Below are 13,728 nucleotides of genomic sequence, written 5' to 3'. Positions count from 1 at the left end.
TGAGAAAACTGAGCTTCAGAAAGGATATTCGAGCCAACCAGGCCTTCTGGAAGCAGTCTCAGGTGTGAGGTGGGCAGCTGAGGGCTCAACGTAAGGAGCCTGGTCCCGCGTTTACAATCCCACCCGGATTGGGGGCCATCTCTCTCCTTTACCTGCACTTCATCACCCCTAGGGGCGCTGTGTCATCGTATCAGCCAAGACCCGATTGATTGATTCCCTCTTCGCGGCAGCAGGGCCAGGTGAGGGGGGAGCGGGGCGGGGGGCGGGGGCCGGCAGAGGGAAGCAAAGGCAGGCACTACCCCTCAGCATGTAAGGGCCTCCCGGCAGTCGCAAAGTCATCCATCCTGTGCATACCTGGCGGACAGGGAAACCCAGACCCAGATGGAAAGTTCAAGGTCATCCAGGTGGGACAGACAGGGGCCTAGGGCCCAGGCTTCCTGCTGAGAACCATTCAGGTGGTGATGGTCACACTCCATAATGGTGCCTGATTTTACCCATTCGAAGATGCACATCTTTTTCACATCTTTACATCTCAGAAACTAGGATGCATCACACATTCGATGCCGAGAGAAAGCACTGCTGCTGTTTACACAGCAGCGTGTCTTTCTTCTCCTTCTCTTCCTTTCTTGCTCAGGCTAACAGGACAATGGTGCCTCTCACAAATGATATCTCAAATTTGTGGAATACTACAGTAATAATGGCCTCTGTTTATTGAACCAAGTGCGTGACATGGATTATTTCCTTTAATCATCACAACACCTCCAGGATGGAGGTATTATTATTACCCTTACTTTGCAGGTAAGAAACTGACCAGAGAGATAGAGGCACTAGACCACATTTGCATACCTAGTAACACCTAGTTGGTATTTCATAGGACTTACCTGGCCCATTGCTTCTAACTGTACTTTATTCCTTCCATAACAAAAGATTATGGGTCTTGAATAATAACAAGCTTACTTTAAAAATGCAAGTGGCCAAATAAAAATTTCTAATCATTCAAAAAAATGCAAGTCGCCACAATCCAGTGCCTGAGGGCCAATATCAGTTAAAATCCAGATTGGAAGGGGTAGAATGGAATGTGGAGTAGCATCCTGGAGCTGGAGGGAAGTCTGAAGTCAGAGGTGGGGCTGGGAAAGGTAGTGTGCACAGGGGCAGCAGGAAGGGAAAGGGCACAATGTTGGCAGATTCGCCCTGAAAACGCCTCCTCTGGCATGGGGACTGGCTCAGAGAGTTGGGAACACTTCCCCAAATTCAGCCCAGTCCACCTCCCCCACCCTGAGCATCTCCCCATCCGATTGATCCCTGTTCTTTCTAGGGTAGGAGAAGAGTAGGAGGGAAGTGAGAGGAAGAGATGCAAGCAAGAAGCCACTTCCTCCTTTGCACATTTAATTATTGGGAGGTCAAATGCCTTTCTCTTTCTCTTATTATTGTTTCCATCTAAATATTTTTCAAATTAGTTTATATGAAGATAAATGTCCAGTGACAAGCCTCAATTTCATCTTTTGCATCTGGAAACTCCTGTCATTTATTGTTGCAGATGATACCCCTGGGTGCTAGGAGGAGGAGGAGAAAGAACTAGCAAAGGAGGAAAGAAATCCAGAAAGGCTCAATGCCCCCACTGGCCCTCAGCAGAGTTGGGGCATCCCTACCAGCTGGCCATAGCCAGGTGCCCATTGTGAGGGCAGGCACTTTTCATGCATTCCCTGGGGTCTTCCAACAACCTTCAGAGGAAAGGCTCAGAGACACTGAGTGACCTGCCTAAGTCCCCTCAGCTAGTAGGTGAACGACTACTTTTGAATCTGAATCTGAGTCTGTGTTTTACTTCAAAGCCCAAGTTGATACCCAATACCAGCTGTCTGAATCCACAGGCTCTCCAGGCACCTGTTCTCTAGTTCGAGGTCTCCCTGCACCCTCCCTCCGTACAGGCTGGGGCTGACTATAAAGTCTCTTTTTCACCTATACCTTTTCCCTGCCCTTAGTCCTAAAGCTGGAGTCAGTCTCTGCTCCTTCCAAAAAGATTTATATCTGTGGTTAAAGACATGTATATATGTAGGAGGTAGGTCAATAGTCTCCCCAGACCCTGACCCCAGAAGCTTCCTGGGCAGGAAGAAATGATCCCTCCCACTCCCTCCACCCCCACCCCCACCCTGCTCCCAAACACACACCGGCCACTCTACCTATTCGGGACACAAGTCAGGCGGGACAATAATACTGTGTAACTCAACAACTTTCATCTTGTACATTTCTCATCCATTGATCCATTTGGTTCTGATACCAGTCCTCTGAAGAGGTAATACCCTTCTGGTTATGCAGGCAAGGAAACCGAAGCCCCCAGAGGTGAGGTAGGGTCTGCAGGGTCAGAAGTAGAGGTAGACACTTGGCTTGTGGCCTGCATTATAAATCTCAGGACTAGGTCACTTTACAGTTAGCCACCTTGCCTTCACAGGGCTCAAGCCTCTGGGAGTTACATGTATTTTGTATTTCCTTTCCTCCTGACTCAGCACAGGGGGAGGAGATGGAGGACTGTAGGAAAGTTAACTCCAGATACCTTTGGGGGAGGGAGATCAGTAGAGGACCAGAGGAGGATGGGTGGGAAGAAGAAACCAAAAAGAAAAGCCAGTTGACTTCAGAATTGTCCCTAGGGCCCACTGAGACTCAGAACTAGGTGGGAAGGTGTCTTCTACCCGTTCAGGGGCCTGGAGAGAAAGATATATTACAGATGTTCACTAGAAGGCTTAGGAGAAACACCTCCCTCCTCCCCAAGGCAGGGGGTCCTAGCCAGTTGCCTTGGTAGTGGCCACATTGTGAGGTGGTTCTGGTGATAGGCAGTGGGGTTGGGGTGAGAGGAGACAGAGGTGGTGGGGGCAGTGGCAGTGTCCTGAGCTCTGCCTGGGGCCTTCTGCCACCCCCACCATCATGGGTAGTGCTTACCACTGGGAGGCCCGCCGCCGGCAGATGGCTTTGGATCGGAGGAGGTGGCTGATGGCCCAGCAAGAGCAGGAACAACAGCAAGAGCAGGTGCATGAGGGGCCAGGTTCACCGGGGGCCTTCCAGGGCCAGGAAGGGAGTGGGGAGGGCAGACAGACCCCTAGGAAGCTATTATCTGGTGAATGTTGTTTTGCTGGGGATAGGAGGCAAGCAATGTCCTTCGACCTTCTCTTGGATGGACTGTGCATGTATTGGGGTGACTCAGCTTTGCTGTTGTGCTAGGTTGAGACTTAGTGAGGGGACTCAGTCCTGGGAGATTTTAAAGCTGCACTGTCCAATAGGGTGGCCACCAGCCTGTGTGCTATCAAGCCCTTGAAATATGGCCAGTGAGACTGAGGAACTGAATTTAAGATTTTATATACACTTAATTCATTTAAATGTAAAATTTAAAACTAAACTCAGTTTATATATTGGAAAACTATGTTTGGAACAACTTAAATATGAGTCTACTTTTTCAATTGTAATTTTATGAAATCTGAATCTGATTATTTTTACTGAAAATGTTATGTCCAGAATAAGATGTGCTGTTAAGTGTAAAACGCATGTTGGGTTTTGAGATCTTAGTACAAGACCAAAGAATATAAATTATGTAATATTTTCATATTGATTACATGTTTTGGATATACTGGATTAAATAAAATATATTATTAAAATTATTTTCACCTGATTCTTTATGTGGCTACTAGAAAATTTAAAATTACATGTGACATGCATTTTATTTCTATTGGACAGTGCTGTTTCAAAGCACTTGCAAGAAATTATTCTTTATCTTTCTGTACTGCAAACTGTTTCAGCGTAAAACTCCCAAGCTAGGAGGTAGGTGCTCAGAGATGGCTGTTTCCTGGGCAGGGGCTGAGCCAGGGGACTCTGTCACCAGGGAAACAGCCCTTGGATGTTGTGGTGCGTGAAGGGCCATAGTCCTCTCTCTAGCCTCAGCCTCCAACTCCAGGGAACGGAGAGACCCTCCAGCCATTTCAACCTATGGATTCATTTGTGGTATCTGGCGGACGGATAACTGGGTGAGAGGGAGGAGGATGTCACTTGCCTGGGGCCTCTTGCCAGGAACTGAAGAAACTCAAAAGGGAGGAATGCCAAAGTGAGAAAAAACCCCAGGCTTCTCAGGGATCACAGCAGGAGCCACAGTCATCAATGATGGAATCACAGCCGCCCCCAGCACAAGCACAGCCGCCCCCGGCACAACCGCAGCCGCTCCCGTTGAAGCTAGCAGAGCTGCCAGACGCGGAGGCTCAGCCACTGCAGCCACAAGCCCCACCACCGCCACCACAGCCACCACCTCAGCCAAGGCAACAAAATGCCCAAGTCCCTCTTACTTGGTACACCTGCAAGCACAATCTCCAGGATTCCCAAAAACCTGGTCCCCAGCTTGGCTCAGTGGGGACTCATCGAAATGAAAGGGAGTGTAACTACTTTGACGACGAATTCCAGACAGGGCCTAAAATCTCTCAAGACACTGGTAAGTGAGAGGCCTGGGAAGGGGAGGTGTTCAAGGAGAGAGCCCTGTGCTTCCATCCTAGCCCTATAGTCCAGAATGTACATCTGTCACCACCCCCTTTCTGCCTCTCCCTAGCACCCTTGGCCTTTACTTGGGGACTACTCTCTTTGAGCCTGTTTGCAACCTAGAGCTGCAAAGGCGGCTGCAAACTTCTGCAGGGAATAGCTGAGAAGTTGTCAGCCCTTCCTCTCTAGGGAAGGGGGCCCCAAACCTCTGGGCCACAGACTAGTACTCATCCATGGCCTGTTAGGAACCGGGCCACACAGCAGGAGATGAACGGTGGGTGGGTGAGCGAGCAAAGCTTCTGTATTTAGCATCACCGCCTCAGCTCCACCTCAAATCATCAGGCATTAGATTCTCATAGGAGCACTGGTTGCTGGCACCAAAAAGGTTGGAGACCGCTGCTCTAGGGCAAGGGTGACAGAGGGGATGAGGGTGGTCAGAGGGTTGGGTATGAGCTTAACAACAGATATATCAAGACCTGTGAAGCCTGGAACAGGGAGTCACAATGCAGTTTCCTAGTTGAGAGTTTTCAAGGTGGGCTCAGTCTGCGTAGTGCCCAGGTAGGGCCCTCACCTGTTCCCCAGTCACATAGTAAACAGTCCAGCTCTGACCTGTTCCAGTCTCAGAAATTACAAAATAAGTAACATGTGCTTTGTTTTATCATCAGGTTTCAGGAAATCAGACCAAGTTAGCTCAGATAAATACACCAAGTACACGCGATTCACGGTGAGACAGTGTGAAGGCCAATTCCGGCTGCGTGTCTGTGAGTGTGTGCTTATGTGTGAGTGTGTGTTGGAATCCAGAGAGGCTTCCTTGGCAGGAGTGGGGGAAGGGGCCCATTCCTCTGTTCCTTGCTCCCTAAAAATGTCTCTGTAGGGCCTGTTGCTCAGCACTAAGCATAAGTTGAAGGGTTAACAATCTTTTTTTGGAAAGATAGGACAGGTGCCAGAGAAGCAAAATAAAGGAGTTGTTTCAAGCACTGATTGGGGTAGAGCTGGAGCAGGAGGAAGGCAAGACCTGAAGTCAGAGGTCGTTGGTCTCAGTCAGGATCACCACTCCCTGGCAGCGCGATTTAATCCCTGAGCCTCAGCTGCCTCACCCATAACATGAGAATCATGCCACCTCCTTAATAGAGATATCATGAGGGCTGTTCATGGCAATTACAAGAGAAGGCATCGAAAGCACTTAGCTTAGAGCTGGGCTCATTCCTAGCTCTATTAGGATGAGGACTGGGCTCTGGCATTTCACTTCGATTCCTCTGGCCTCAAAAGGCTTAATAAAATCTTCTGAAACCAGCAGGCCCAGAAAACGCTACCTAACCTGTTTTGCCTCCTGTCTTTTCCTTCTTCTCAGTCAAAGAATTACATACAGCAGTGGTGATCCAGAGATAGACCCCCAAGACCCTACTGGCCATCAGTAAAAAACAGATGAGCAAGCCCACCTTCTCACCACCCAGCAACATCTGCACTCCAAAAACCACCCTCTCCTGATCCACTCTAGAAGAAGAGGCTAGCCAGGAATAAAATGTGATTTTCTTCCTGGAAAGAAGTGAGACTGGTCAGCTCTGCGAGACTGGAATGAGGGGAAGGAGGCAGGAAGACCCATGAAGGGGTTGGAGAGGGTGGGAAAAGAAAGTGAAATTCCCTGTTTCTCTAGGCTAAGCCAGTGGGAGGACTTGGCCTTGGACACTCAAGTCTACGGCTTCACTACTTGCCATTTTAGCAATGATAGTTCTGTTGGGGGCTTCAGGTTTATGACACTCATAGGAGCCATCATCTCTTCCTCCTAGCACATGCTTACTGAGATTCAGCTGGGGACAGAGGGGCTGCCTCCCACCAGAGTAGGCCTGGGGGAGAAGTAGGAATAGATGGCAGGCAGGGGCACCCCTCCCCCTCCAAGTTCAGTGTAACGCCTGGCCCACAGTGGGCACCCAACTGTTGAATGGATGATAGGAGGCAGGAATGGAGAGAAAGAGCTCGGAGTAAAGGGGACATACAACCTCTCAGGCGCAGGACACCTGGTCCTGAGAAGAGGAGGAAGACTGGCCCAGAAAAATCCACAGGCCTCTTCCTTCCTGGATCTCAGACATTCCATGGAGCAGAGACAGCCAAGAGGCTCCAAAGGCCTGAGCATCCCCCTCACCATTTCTTGAAGCTGACACCAGGGTCCCCCAGCCAGGCTGCCTCTTTCACCTGGACTCGTGGGGTACCTGGGTCCCGTCACTGTAGTCCCCACAACCTCGCCTTGGGTCAGACTGAAGGCACGCCTTCGTGCAGTGTTTCCCAAGGGAAGCATCGGGGCTGAGGCATGGAACAGAAATAAAATTGGGAGGGACCTTAGAGATACACAATGAGAGAAAGGGAGAGATCAAGCTCCTCGGGAGCCATCTCTCAGAATCCAGAAAGGCAGGACACATTATCCAGGGGCTCGGCCTGGGGAAGAGAATTTGACATGCACTCGGACATTAAAAAGCAGGCTGTGAGACGGGACATGTCCACCAGCTCCCTCCCTACTCACAAGGAGACTTTTTTTTTTTTTAAACTTTGTTGACTAGTTTATTGAATGCAATATAAATTCTTTACACTTGGTGACCTACGCACAGCAGAAGCTCTAGCCTGGGCTTCCTGAACTTCTGAGCTCTTGCCAGCACCACCTTGTCCCCAGTTACCCAGACATGAAGTGTGGAGACAGCATAATCTCCTTCCTTCTTCTTGTTCCCCAGCCAGCTCGTCACCAGGTTCTGTCATCACTCTCCCCCTCTCCATCCATCCTGCTTCAAAGTTCAGCTTTCCCCACCACCTAAGCTCATGTCTCTGCTTGTCTGAGTGATAAAAACCTTAGCCACCTTTAGTGAGCACATACCATTCCCATTTGGCTGAAGAACAACAGTAACTGCCTCCATGTGGAGCCAGTGGCACCTGGAATACCTGGGGCTTAGCTTCATCTAAGTGACAGCAAAGAGGCGAGGGGCTAGATCAGTCCTTACTTGATGTGCTGCTCCATGCTGTCAATGCCTGAAGGAAAACAGAGGCCTCTGGGAGCAGAGGATGGGCCCTGGTGCAGCAGAGCCCAGCAGCGTGGCTGTGTACTGATCACTTCACATCTGCAGGCTTTCACGGGGAGAGCAGCTGGGCCCACTGTTTGACCTGCTGCCTATGTCCACTCAGGGTTGGACTCAGGATTGTGGGCTCACCACCAGCCCGAAGCTCTCCTTCAATAAACATCCTTTAAAATGACTCTGGCTTAGTCTGTTTTTCCTGTGGAGGCCCAAAGGGTGCCTGGTGCCTTCCTCCCCTCCTCTATTACTTTGGCTTCAGCTGTAAAGAGAATAATAAAACTTCTACGGAGAGAAGCTTGAGCTGGAGAACAACTCGGTCTTCCTAGGAACCAGGACAATCTTTAATTAGGAAGGATAGAGAGCCAAAGGGCCTTGGCCAATCCCGCTGGAAGATGGGCAAGGGGAAAGTTACCAGGAGAGAAGCAGACCATCATTTTGTCACACAAACTAAGCAGGAAGGCACAGGAGAGCATCTATGTACCCAAAAAAGGCCACAGAGACAGCACTGGATGTCTTCCAAGTCGCTTTCCTATCACTGGGTGGAAAATTTGAAAAGGACTCATGTTTTTAAAGCCAGATAAAACCAAAGCTTTCTCCCCATTCAAGAAGCCCTGAGGAGCTGGGCAACCAAAGCATTTAGAACAGACAGGGCAACGTCCACTCCAGGGACTCAGGTATCTCTGAGGAAATGTCAGGTCAGACTTCCCTCAAGACAGACCAAGGGAAAAGCCTGGTGCCCCCTACTAGAAGAGCCAGCCTTCCATTCCTGTGGAAATCAGGTGTGTGTGTGTGTGCATGTGAACGTGTGTGAACTTCCACAGGAAGCTTCCTGTGCTAAGTGTGTGCGTGTGCATTTGCATGTGTGGTACAGGTAGAGGGTATGATAAAGCAGTGATTTTCCTTTGGCAAAGTCACCAGAGTCCTTCCTTGATCACCAAGGAGTTGTGAGAGAGAGAGACCAGGCTGGTAGGTGCCTGGAGTTTGGAGACAGCAGAGAGGTCACGGCGGGTGAGAGTCCAGCAAGTGGGCCCCCGACATGTTTCCCCGGCAGTCCACGTATTCGTAGCTCTGGAAGACGGCCTGCTCTGAATGGCTCAGGTAAGAATAGGTCAGGGTGCCCCTGGAAAGGAAGCAGGCTTTGTTGTTAGGTCCAGGAGGAAGAGGGAAGCTTGGGCCCTGTTCTGCTCTTTGGGGAGGCTTGGCTCCCTTAGAATCCCCCCTCCTTTGGCTCCCCACTCTGCTAAGGTACCTGGGACTGCTGCCCCACCTGTGTTCCAGACCGCTCTGTGGCTGTCACACTAATAACTTATAAGCAAGGCAAGACCTAGAGAAGGAGCTGTATCTGCTACTCCCAAGAACAGATTCATGGGGTCAGTTTGAGGGACTCTGTTCCCGCAAGGAGGAGCTGAGAAGACACTGGAGTCAGTGGGAGATACCAGGGCTCCAAGCTGTACTTACTGGATGTGCAAAAGCACGTGGTGAACTTTGATTTTCAGCCAGGTACAGATTTTACTGAGAGAGAGAGCACAAATATGGGAACACGTTTCACACTAAGAAGCCTGTCAGAAGGCTTAGAGACCTACAGGTCCCAGCATCCTCCCCCGTGGGCCCCTGTCCATCAGGGCCCCTCTCCCACTCTTTTTCTCTCTCTCTCTTTCTCTCCCTAAGGTATGTCACCCTTGCTGGAACATCAGTCTTCCAATCTCTATCAGCTTGGCCCAGGCACATCCCTCGGCAGAAAACAAGACATCTATCCTTCTCAGCAATCCAAGCTGAGGAGCGCAAGGTCACGTATTGTAAGGATTAACCATATTCTAGCTTGTTTTTCACTCCAATCTATGTCCAAACAGGCAGAGGCTGGGACCATGAACCCTTGCACATTTCAGTCTCAGCCATGAGTGCAGGCAAGATGCTGGCGGCAGGGTTTGCTAAGCAATCAGGAAATCTGGTGGGGATTAAAACTGGGTTTCTAACCAGGAAAGAGGCTGAGGGAGAAGAGATCAAGGGATACTCACTATGTGTTTTCATCCCAGATCCTGTTGGCTACTGCATAAACCATCTGTCAACCAAATGGGTACAGAGTTAGCCCCAACTCCAGCTGCCCCCTTCCCACCACTACACACATCCACACACCTGTGGGCAGGGCTGGACAGGGAGGGGGAGTCACCTGTTTTCTGGCCAAAGGGCTGACGTGTAGGAGGAGGCTGTTGGAGACCTGCCCTACCACGAGGGACAGGTGCAGAACCTCGATGGTCAGCTGGGTCACAGTGATGGGGTAGTAGTTGCTATTGGAGATGTTCAAGATATTCTAGGGATGAAGACAAGGAAAGGGAAAGGGGAGGTTGGCCACCTTGGAAAAGAAATATCAAAGTTTCAAAAACCCCCAGCCTCAGCTGCTGAGGACCAGTGGCAGAAGCCCCTCACAGGGGCTCTTAATGGTGAGGGGCTCATCTTTAACTAAAACACCAAGCTGGCTTAGGATCCAGTCTCTCCCTGCCCACCCACGGAGCCTCAAGCATGCCTGCCACCCCTATTACACCCTGTGATTTACTTCTTGGGCCATGGTTTTGACCCCTCACTGTGAAAAGTCCCAACACTACACAATTGGTTATGGGGCTCATGGCTGCTCCTGCTTCCCCCCAGGGTTTCTGACATCCTCTGGGTGCCAGGGTCACAACACTGGATAAGGGCTATAGAGGAGTACTGCTGGGCACAGGGGTACAGGTGCCCACCCACCGTTATATTGAGATGGATATCAGCCTTGTCAAAGGCCACGCTGGAGGAGTTGAGGCCTGCAGGCTGCACGGTGATGGACCGGGGAAACAGGAAAAAGACGGAGAGGGAGGAAATCACCAGACAGACAAGCACTGCCAGGAACACGGAGAGCTTCCTGTGGGAAAGCAGGACCCAAAGCAGGAGAGTAGAGAAGTCTGAACACCAAGCACACTCAGGCAGGGGGTGTTCAGACACTCTTCTCCTTTGCACCCCACCTCACAACTTTACATTTAGCCCCCTGGATGTGGAGAACCAGCCTACACTCTGATGTGGCCCAGAGCAGGTAGGAGCATAGGACTGGGAGGCAGGCAGCCTGGCTTTCATTCCCTGTTCTCCATACCCACTGGCCCAGTAACTCTGAGCAACCCTAAGTCTCAGTTTTCTTGTAAAATGGAGATAATTGTACCTACCTCATAGTATTTGTTATGGGCTGATGCATGAAAAAGCACTAATTCCAGGTCCTGGCACATAGCTAAAGCTGAATAAATGCTAGCTATCATTACTGGAAAAAAGTCAGCCCACATGAAATTTGAGACTTCTGAGTTTTAATATTCAGAACAGGACATCATCTGTCCACCTAATTAAAAACTGAGATGGGCGTTAAAGAGACAGCACCTTGTAAGTGTATCTGACGAGGGGCACTGTCAGATTCAGATTCTGGTGTAGCGGTGGGGAGGGCTGGGTGGTGGCTCCCAGGCTGAAGCTCAGGACCTTGGGAGGAGGTTGTAAGGATCATGTGAAATGGACCCAGATGACAAACAGGGTCACAGGCCCTTCAGTGAAACTCAGGGCTCCCTCTGAGGTACTGAAGTGCCTCAGAACAGGGAGCAGATAGTTTTCCATCTCTACTGGGATGAGAACAAGCAGGTCTGAACTACCACAGCAAGAGAAGCTTGATGGAAAAATAACTTGCAGCCAGGGCTACTCCCTCCCTCCTGAAAGGACCCGCGGAGTCAAGAGGTCTTCTCTGTCTTCAAAAGGGAACCATGCTTATTGGAGACAGTGATGCTCAGGAGAAGGACACTATGTGGCCTCAGGTAGCTATGCCCCAGGTTTCTTAAACCAGGAAGATTCTCAGAAACGGGGCTAGTACATCTGAGCCCAGTGAGGCTCAGGCTTTCTAGGGGAGAACCAATGGAGAAAACTTGGTGGGGGCAGGAGGAGGCAAAACGAGGGAGACTTAGAGGGACATCCCCCAGGAGCGATGGCCTGTGGACCTGGGGTAGGAAGAGGGGCTTACGTGTGTCTGGGCTTCAGCCTCTGGTCCCCATAGGGAATGAGGGCCACCAGCTGCTTCTCTAGCTCTGTAAAGAGAAAGAAGTGAGAAGAAGGGCCAAGAAGTGTCCATGACAAATGTTTCCTGTGCCAGCCTGCCAGAAGTAGCCCTCCACTCCACAGAGCTATGTCAGAAGCATGCTGCCTCTGCCCCAGAGCAGGGCTGGGAGCACTAGGCTATGCTATTGAAGTTGGCAGCTCAGCTTTGCCATCTCTAGAATGGAAGTGAGATTTTCATCAACAGATGTGAAGAATCAACAAATGTGAAGAATTGACAGCTGTGACTCTACAAATCCCCAGCAAATCAGAGCCTAGCTTCTTTGGAGAAGTTATTTGTAATTTCCTGACTCCTAATGCACAGTGTTGCTAAGGGAGTGGAGAGACTGGAAACCCCCTGGTGCTGGAGAATACAACCAGGGCAGGAGGGCTTAGTGTCTCCCTGACCAGCCCGAAACTGGGGGACCAAGAACTGGGAGACCCACCACATTTAAAGAGATTCAGAGGGCCTGGCCCTGGGCCAGCTGGCTGCTAAGAGTTTCTCCTCAATTCAGGCTATTTCCAGAGCCCTGGGCCACTCACCTTGAGGAATCTCTCCACTGCCCTGGCAGGTGAGACAAGTCACAAAACTGGCACCAGCGGCCCTTTCACAAGGTGCACAGGAAGACAAAGACTTGCTACTACCGTTGCTGGCATAGCGGGCAGCCTTGCTGCCAGTGGCGGGGTCGGTGGGCAGGATTAACTTGTTTTCATCCTCCTGAGAGCCCAGCTGGGAGAATGTCTCACCCATCGTTCAGGAGGCTTTTTCACTGACAAAAGAACAAAGTTCAGTGCTAAGCTTGTTAGCACTGATGCTGAATGCACTTCGATTTTATGTTTTCAAGCCTGGCAGGAGTCCCAGCACAATTTCAGCAAAGTTCAAGCCTAAGGAAGCTTGAGTATGGAAAATCGAGCAGTTACACAGGACTCTTGGGTCAGAAATCATGATGCATTTCAACTCTTTTCATTATTGTACGAGCGCTTAATCTGCCTATGAGAGAGAAGAGAAAAGCAGAAGTTATTTTGGTTCACATGAGGGACTTCCACAAGTGAATGGCAGAGCAGGGTTTTTTTTCTGGAAAAGTTGCTGAGCAGTCACTTACTTAAAGGAAGTTGTATAGGGTGAGGCAGGAGCCCTGGAGAGCTCCTTCTTTTTGTGCAATGACTCTGCAGGGGTCTTTAGAAATACCTGAGGTCTCCCAGCCCAGGTGTGGAAGGCAAGCTTCCATTCCTGAGCCCAGACAGGTGCAGGCTTTAATAGGAAGGCAGGGATTCTTTGAAACAAGAAAAAGGAAGCTAGGCTGATTACAGGTGTGGCCAAGAACCTTAAAATAATCCTGGAAGGGAGCAAACCTCTTCCTCACTGCTTTCTGAGGTGGGGTAGGAAAAAATGCCTGGGGGATGGATGGTTGTAGCAATGTCAAAGTCTGTCCTTCACTAGGAAGACCAAGGCTAAACTCCAGCTTCTTGCCCCTGAACTCGAGTGGTGGCAGAGTGGGCAAGTTGAGCCACACTCAGACCTTCCTGGGCTGAAATAAAGGGAGCCGCCTCACCTGGTTCAGGTCTGGGATCCGGGGCTCCTCTCAGCTGCGAGAGCAGAGATTTGGGAGTGCATCTATGGGAAGGGCTGCGGGCTGGGGCCGGCCCGGGCAACCGGCCCTTCAACAGAGTTCTGGGGGAGCAAATACGTCGCGTTGGAAGAAGTGGGAAAGCAACGACCTTGGCCTCCACGGAGGGCCAAGCTGCTTCCGGCCCTCCTCTGGGGCAAGACCATGGGCCAGGGTTGGGGGTGGGAGGTGGGAGCAGACGGAGAGGTCGGAAATTCATCCCACCAAACACCCCGAGAGGCAGTTAGTGGAGCTTGGTAGCCGCGTGTACCTGCGTGTTGGGCTAGGAGACACTGTAGGTGCCTTGGCCCTTGCCTCCCAAAGGGAAAGAAGGGTTCCGGGACAGCCTTACCCCCAGGTGACGGCGACAGAAACGGCAGGAAGAATAATCGGAAGTGCTGGAGGCAGGGCATCGCCCCGACCTTTGACTCGGTGCCTTGGAAAGCTCCGCCCCAGCTCCTCCGGCCCCACCC

General features: G+C 50.8%; 2 protein-coding genes across 7 annotated transcripts; one reads left to right on the top strand and one right to left on the bottom strand.

Annotated features, from left to right (window-relative positions):
* The first annotated feature begins 297 nt into the window (after positions 1-297).
* Positions 298-4,655, top strand: CCDC200 (coiled-coil domain containing 200). The gene is made up of 2 exons (XM_036223789.1): positions 298-3,018; positions 4,051-4,655. Exons 1-2 carry the CDS (start codon positions 2,917-2,919, stop codon positions 4,468-4,470), a joined length of 522 nt encoding a protein of 173 aa, XP_036079682.1. The 5' UTR covers positions 298-2,916; the 3' UTR covers positions 4,471-4,655.
* A 490-nt stretch (positions 4,656-5,145) lies between these two features.
* TMEM106A (transmembrane protein 106A) lies at positions 5,146-13,684 on the bottom strand. Of its 6 annotated transcripts, none has more exons than XM_016150970.2 (9): positions 13,608-13,684; positions 13,202-13,320; positions 12,192-12,639; positions 11,578-11,641; positions 10,299-10,452; positions 9,730-9,870; positions 9,578-9,621; positions 9,021-9,074; positions 5,146-8,682 (listed from the first exon to the last, which is right to left on the bottom strand). In XM_016150970.2, the coding sequence occupies exons 3-9, from the start codon at positions 12,397-12,399 to the stop codon at positions 8,562-8,564; spliced, it is 786 nt and encodes a 261-aa protein (XP_016006456.2). In that variant the 5' UTR covers positions 12,400-12,639; positions 13,202-13,320; positions 13,608-13,684; the 3' UTR covers positions 5,146-8,561. The 6 variants fall into 6 exon arrangements, with proteins under 6 accessions (XP_016006456.2, XP_016006459.2, XP_036077876.1 ...); XM_016150973.2 differs by having other exon boundaries at positions 12,192-12,418; XM_036221983.1 differs by lacking the exon at positions 13,608-13,684 and adding an exon at positions 13,527-13,544.
* Between the last annotated feature and the right edge of the window lie 44 nt (positions 13,685-13,728).

Source organism: Rousettus aegyptiacus, unplaced genomic scaffold, assembly GCF_014176215.1.
Source record: "Rousettus aegyptiacus isolate mRouAeg1 unplaced genomic scaffold, mRouAeg1.p scaffold_m13_p_6, whole genome shotgun sequence".
Classification (NCBI taxonomy): domain Eukaryota; kingdom Metazoa; phylum Chordata; class Mammalia; order Chiroptera; family Pteropodidae; genus Rousettus; species Rousettus aegyptiacus.
Note: the sequence above shows the minus strand (reverse complement) of the source record. Positions and strands in the feature narration are given on the sequence as shown.

What these genes read in the sequence shown, in the direction of transcription:
- CCDC200 (XM_036223789.1), top strand. Translation starts at nt 2,917, where the DNA reads ATGGGTAGTGCTTACCACTGGGAGGCCCGCCGCCGGCAGATGGCTTTG. An exon ending in AGGAACAACAGCAAGAGCAG is followed by an intron (nt 3,019 to 4,050) that starts GTGCATGAGGGG and finishes GCCTCTTGCCAG; the next exon opens with GAACTGAAGAAACTCAAAAG.
- TMEM106A (XM_016150970.2), bottom strand. Translation starts at nt 12,399, where the DNA reads ATGGGTGAGACATTCTCCCAGCTGGGCTCTCAGGAGGATGAAAACAAG. An exon ending in CAGTGGAGAGATTCCTCAAG is followed by an intron (nt 11,642 to 12,191) that starts GTGAGTGGCCCA and finishes TTCTCTTTACAG; the next exon opens with AGCTAGAGAAGCAGCTGGTG. An exon ending in GCCCTTTGGCCAGAAAACAG is followed by an intron (nt 9,622 to 9,729) that starts GTGACTCCCCCT and finishes TTTGGTTGACAG; the next exon opens with ATGGTTTATGCAGTAGCCAA.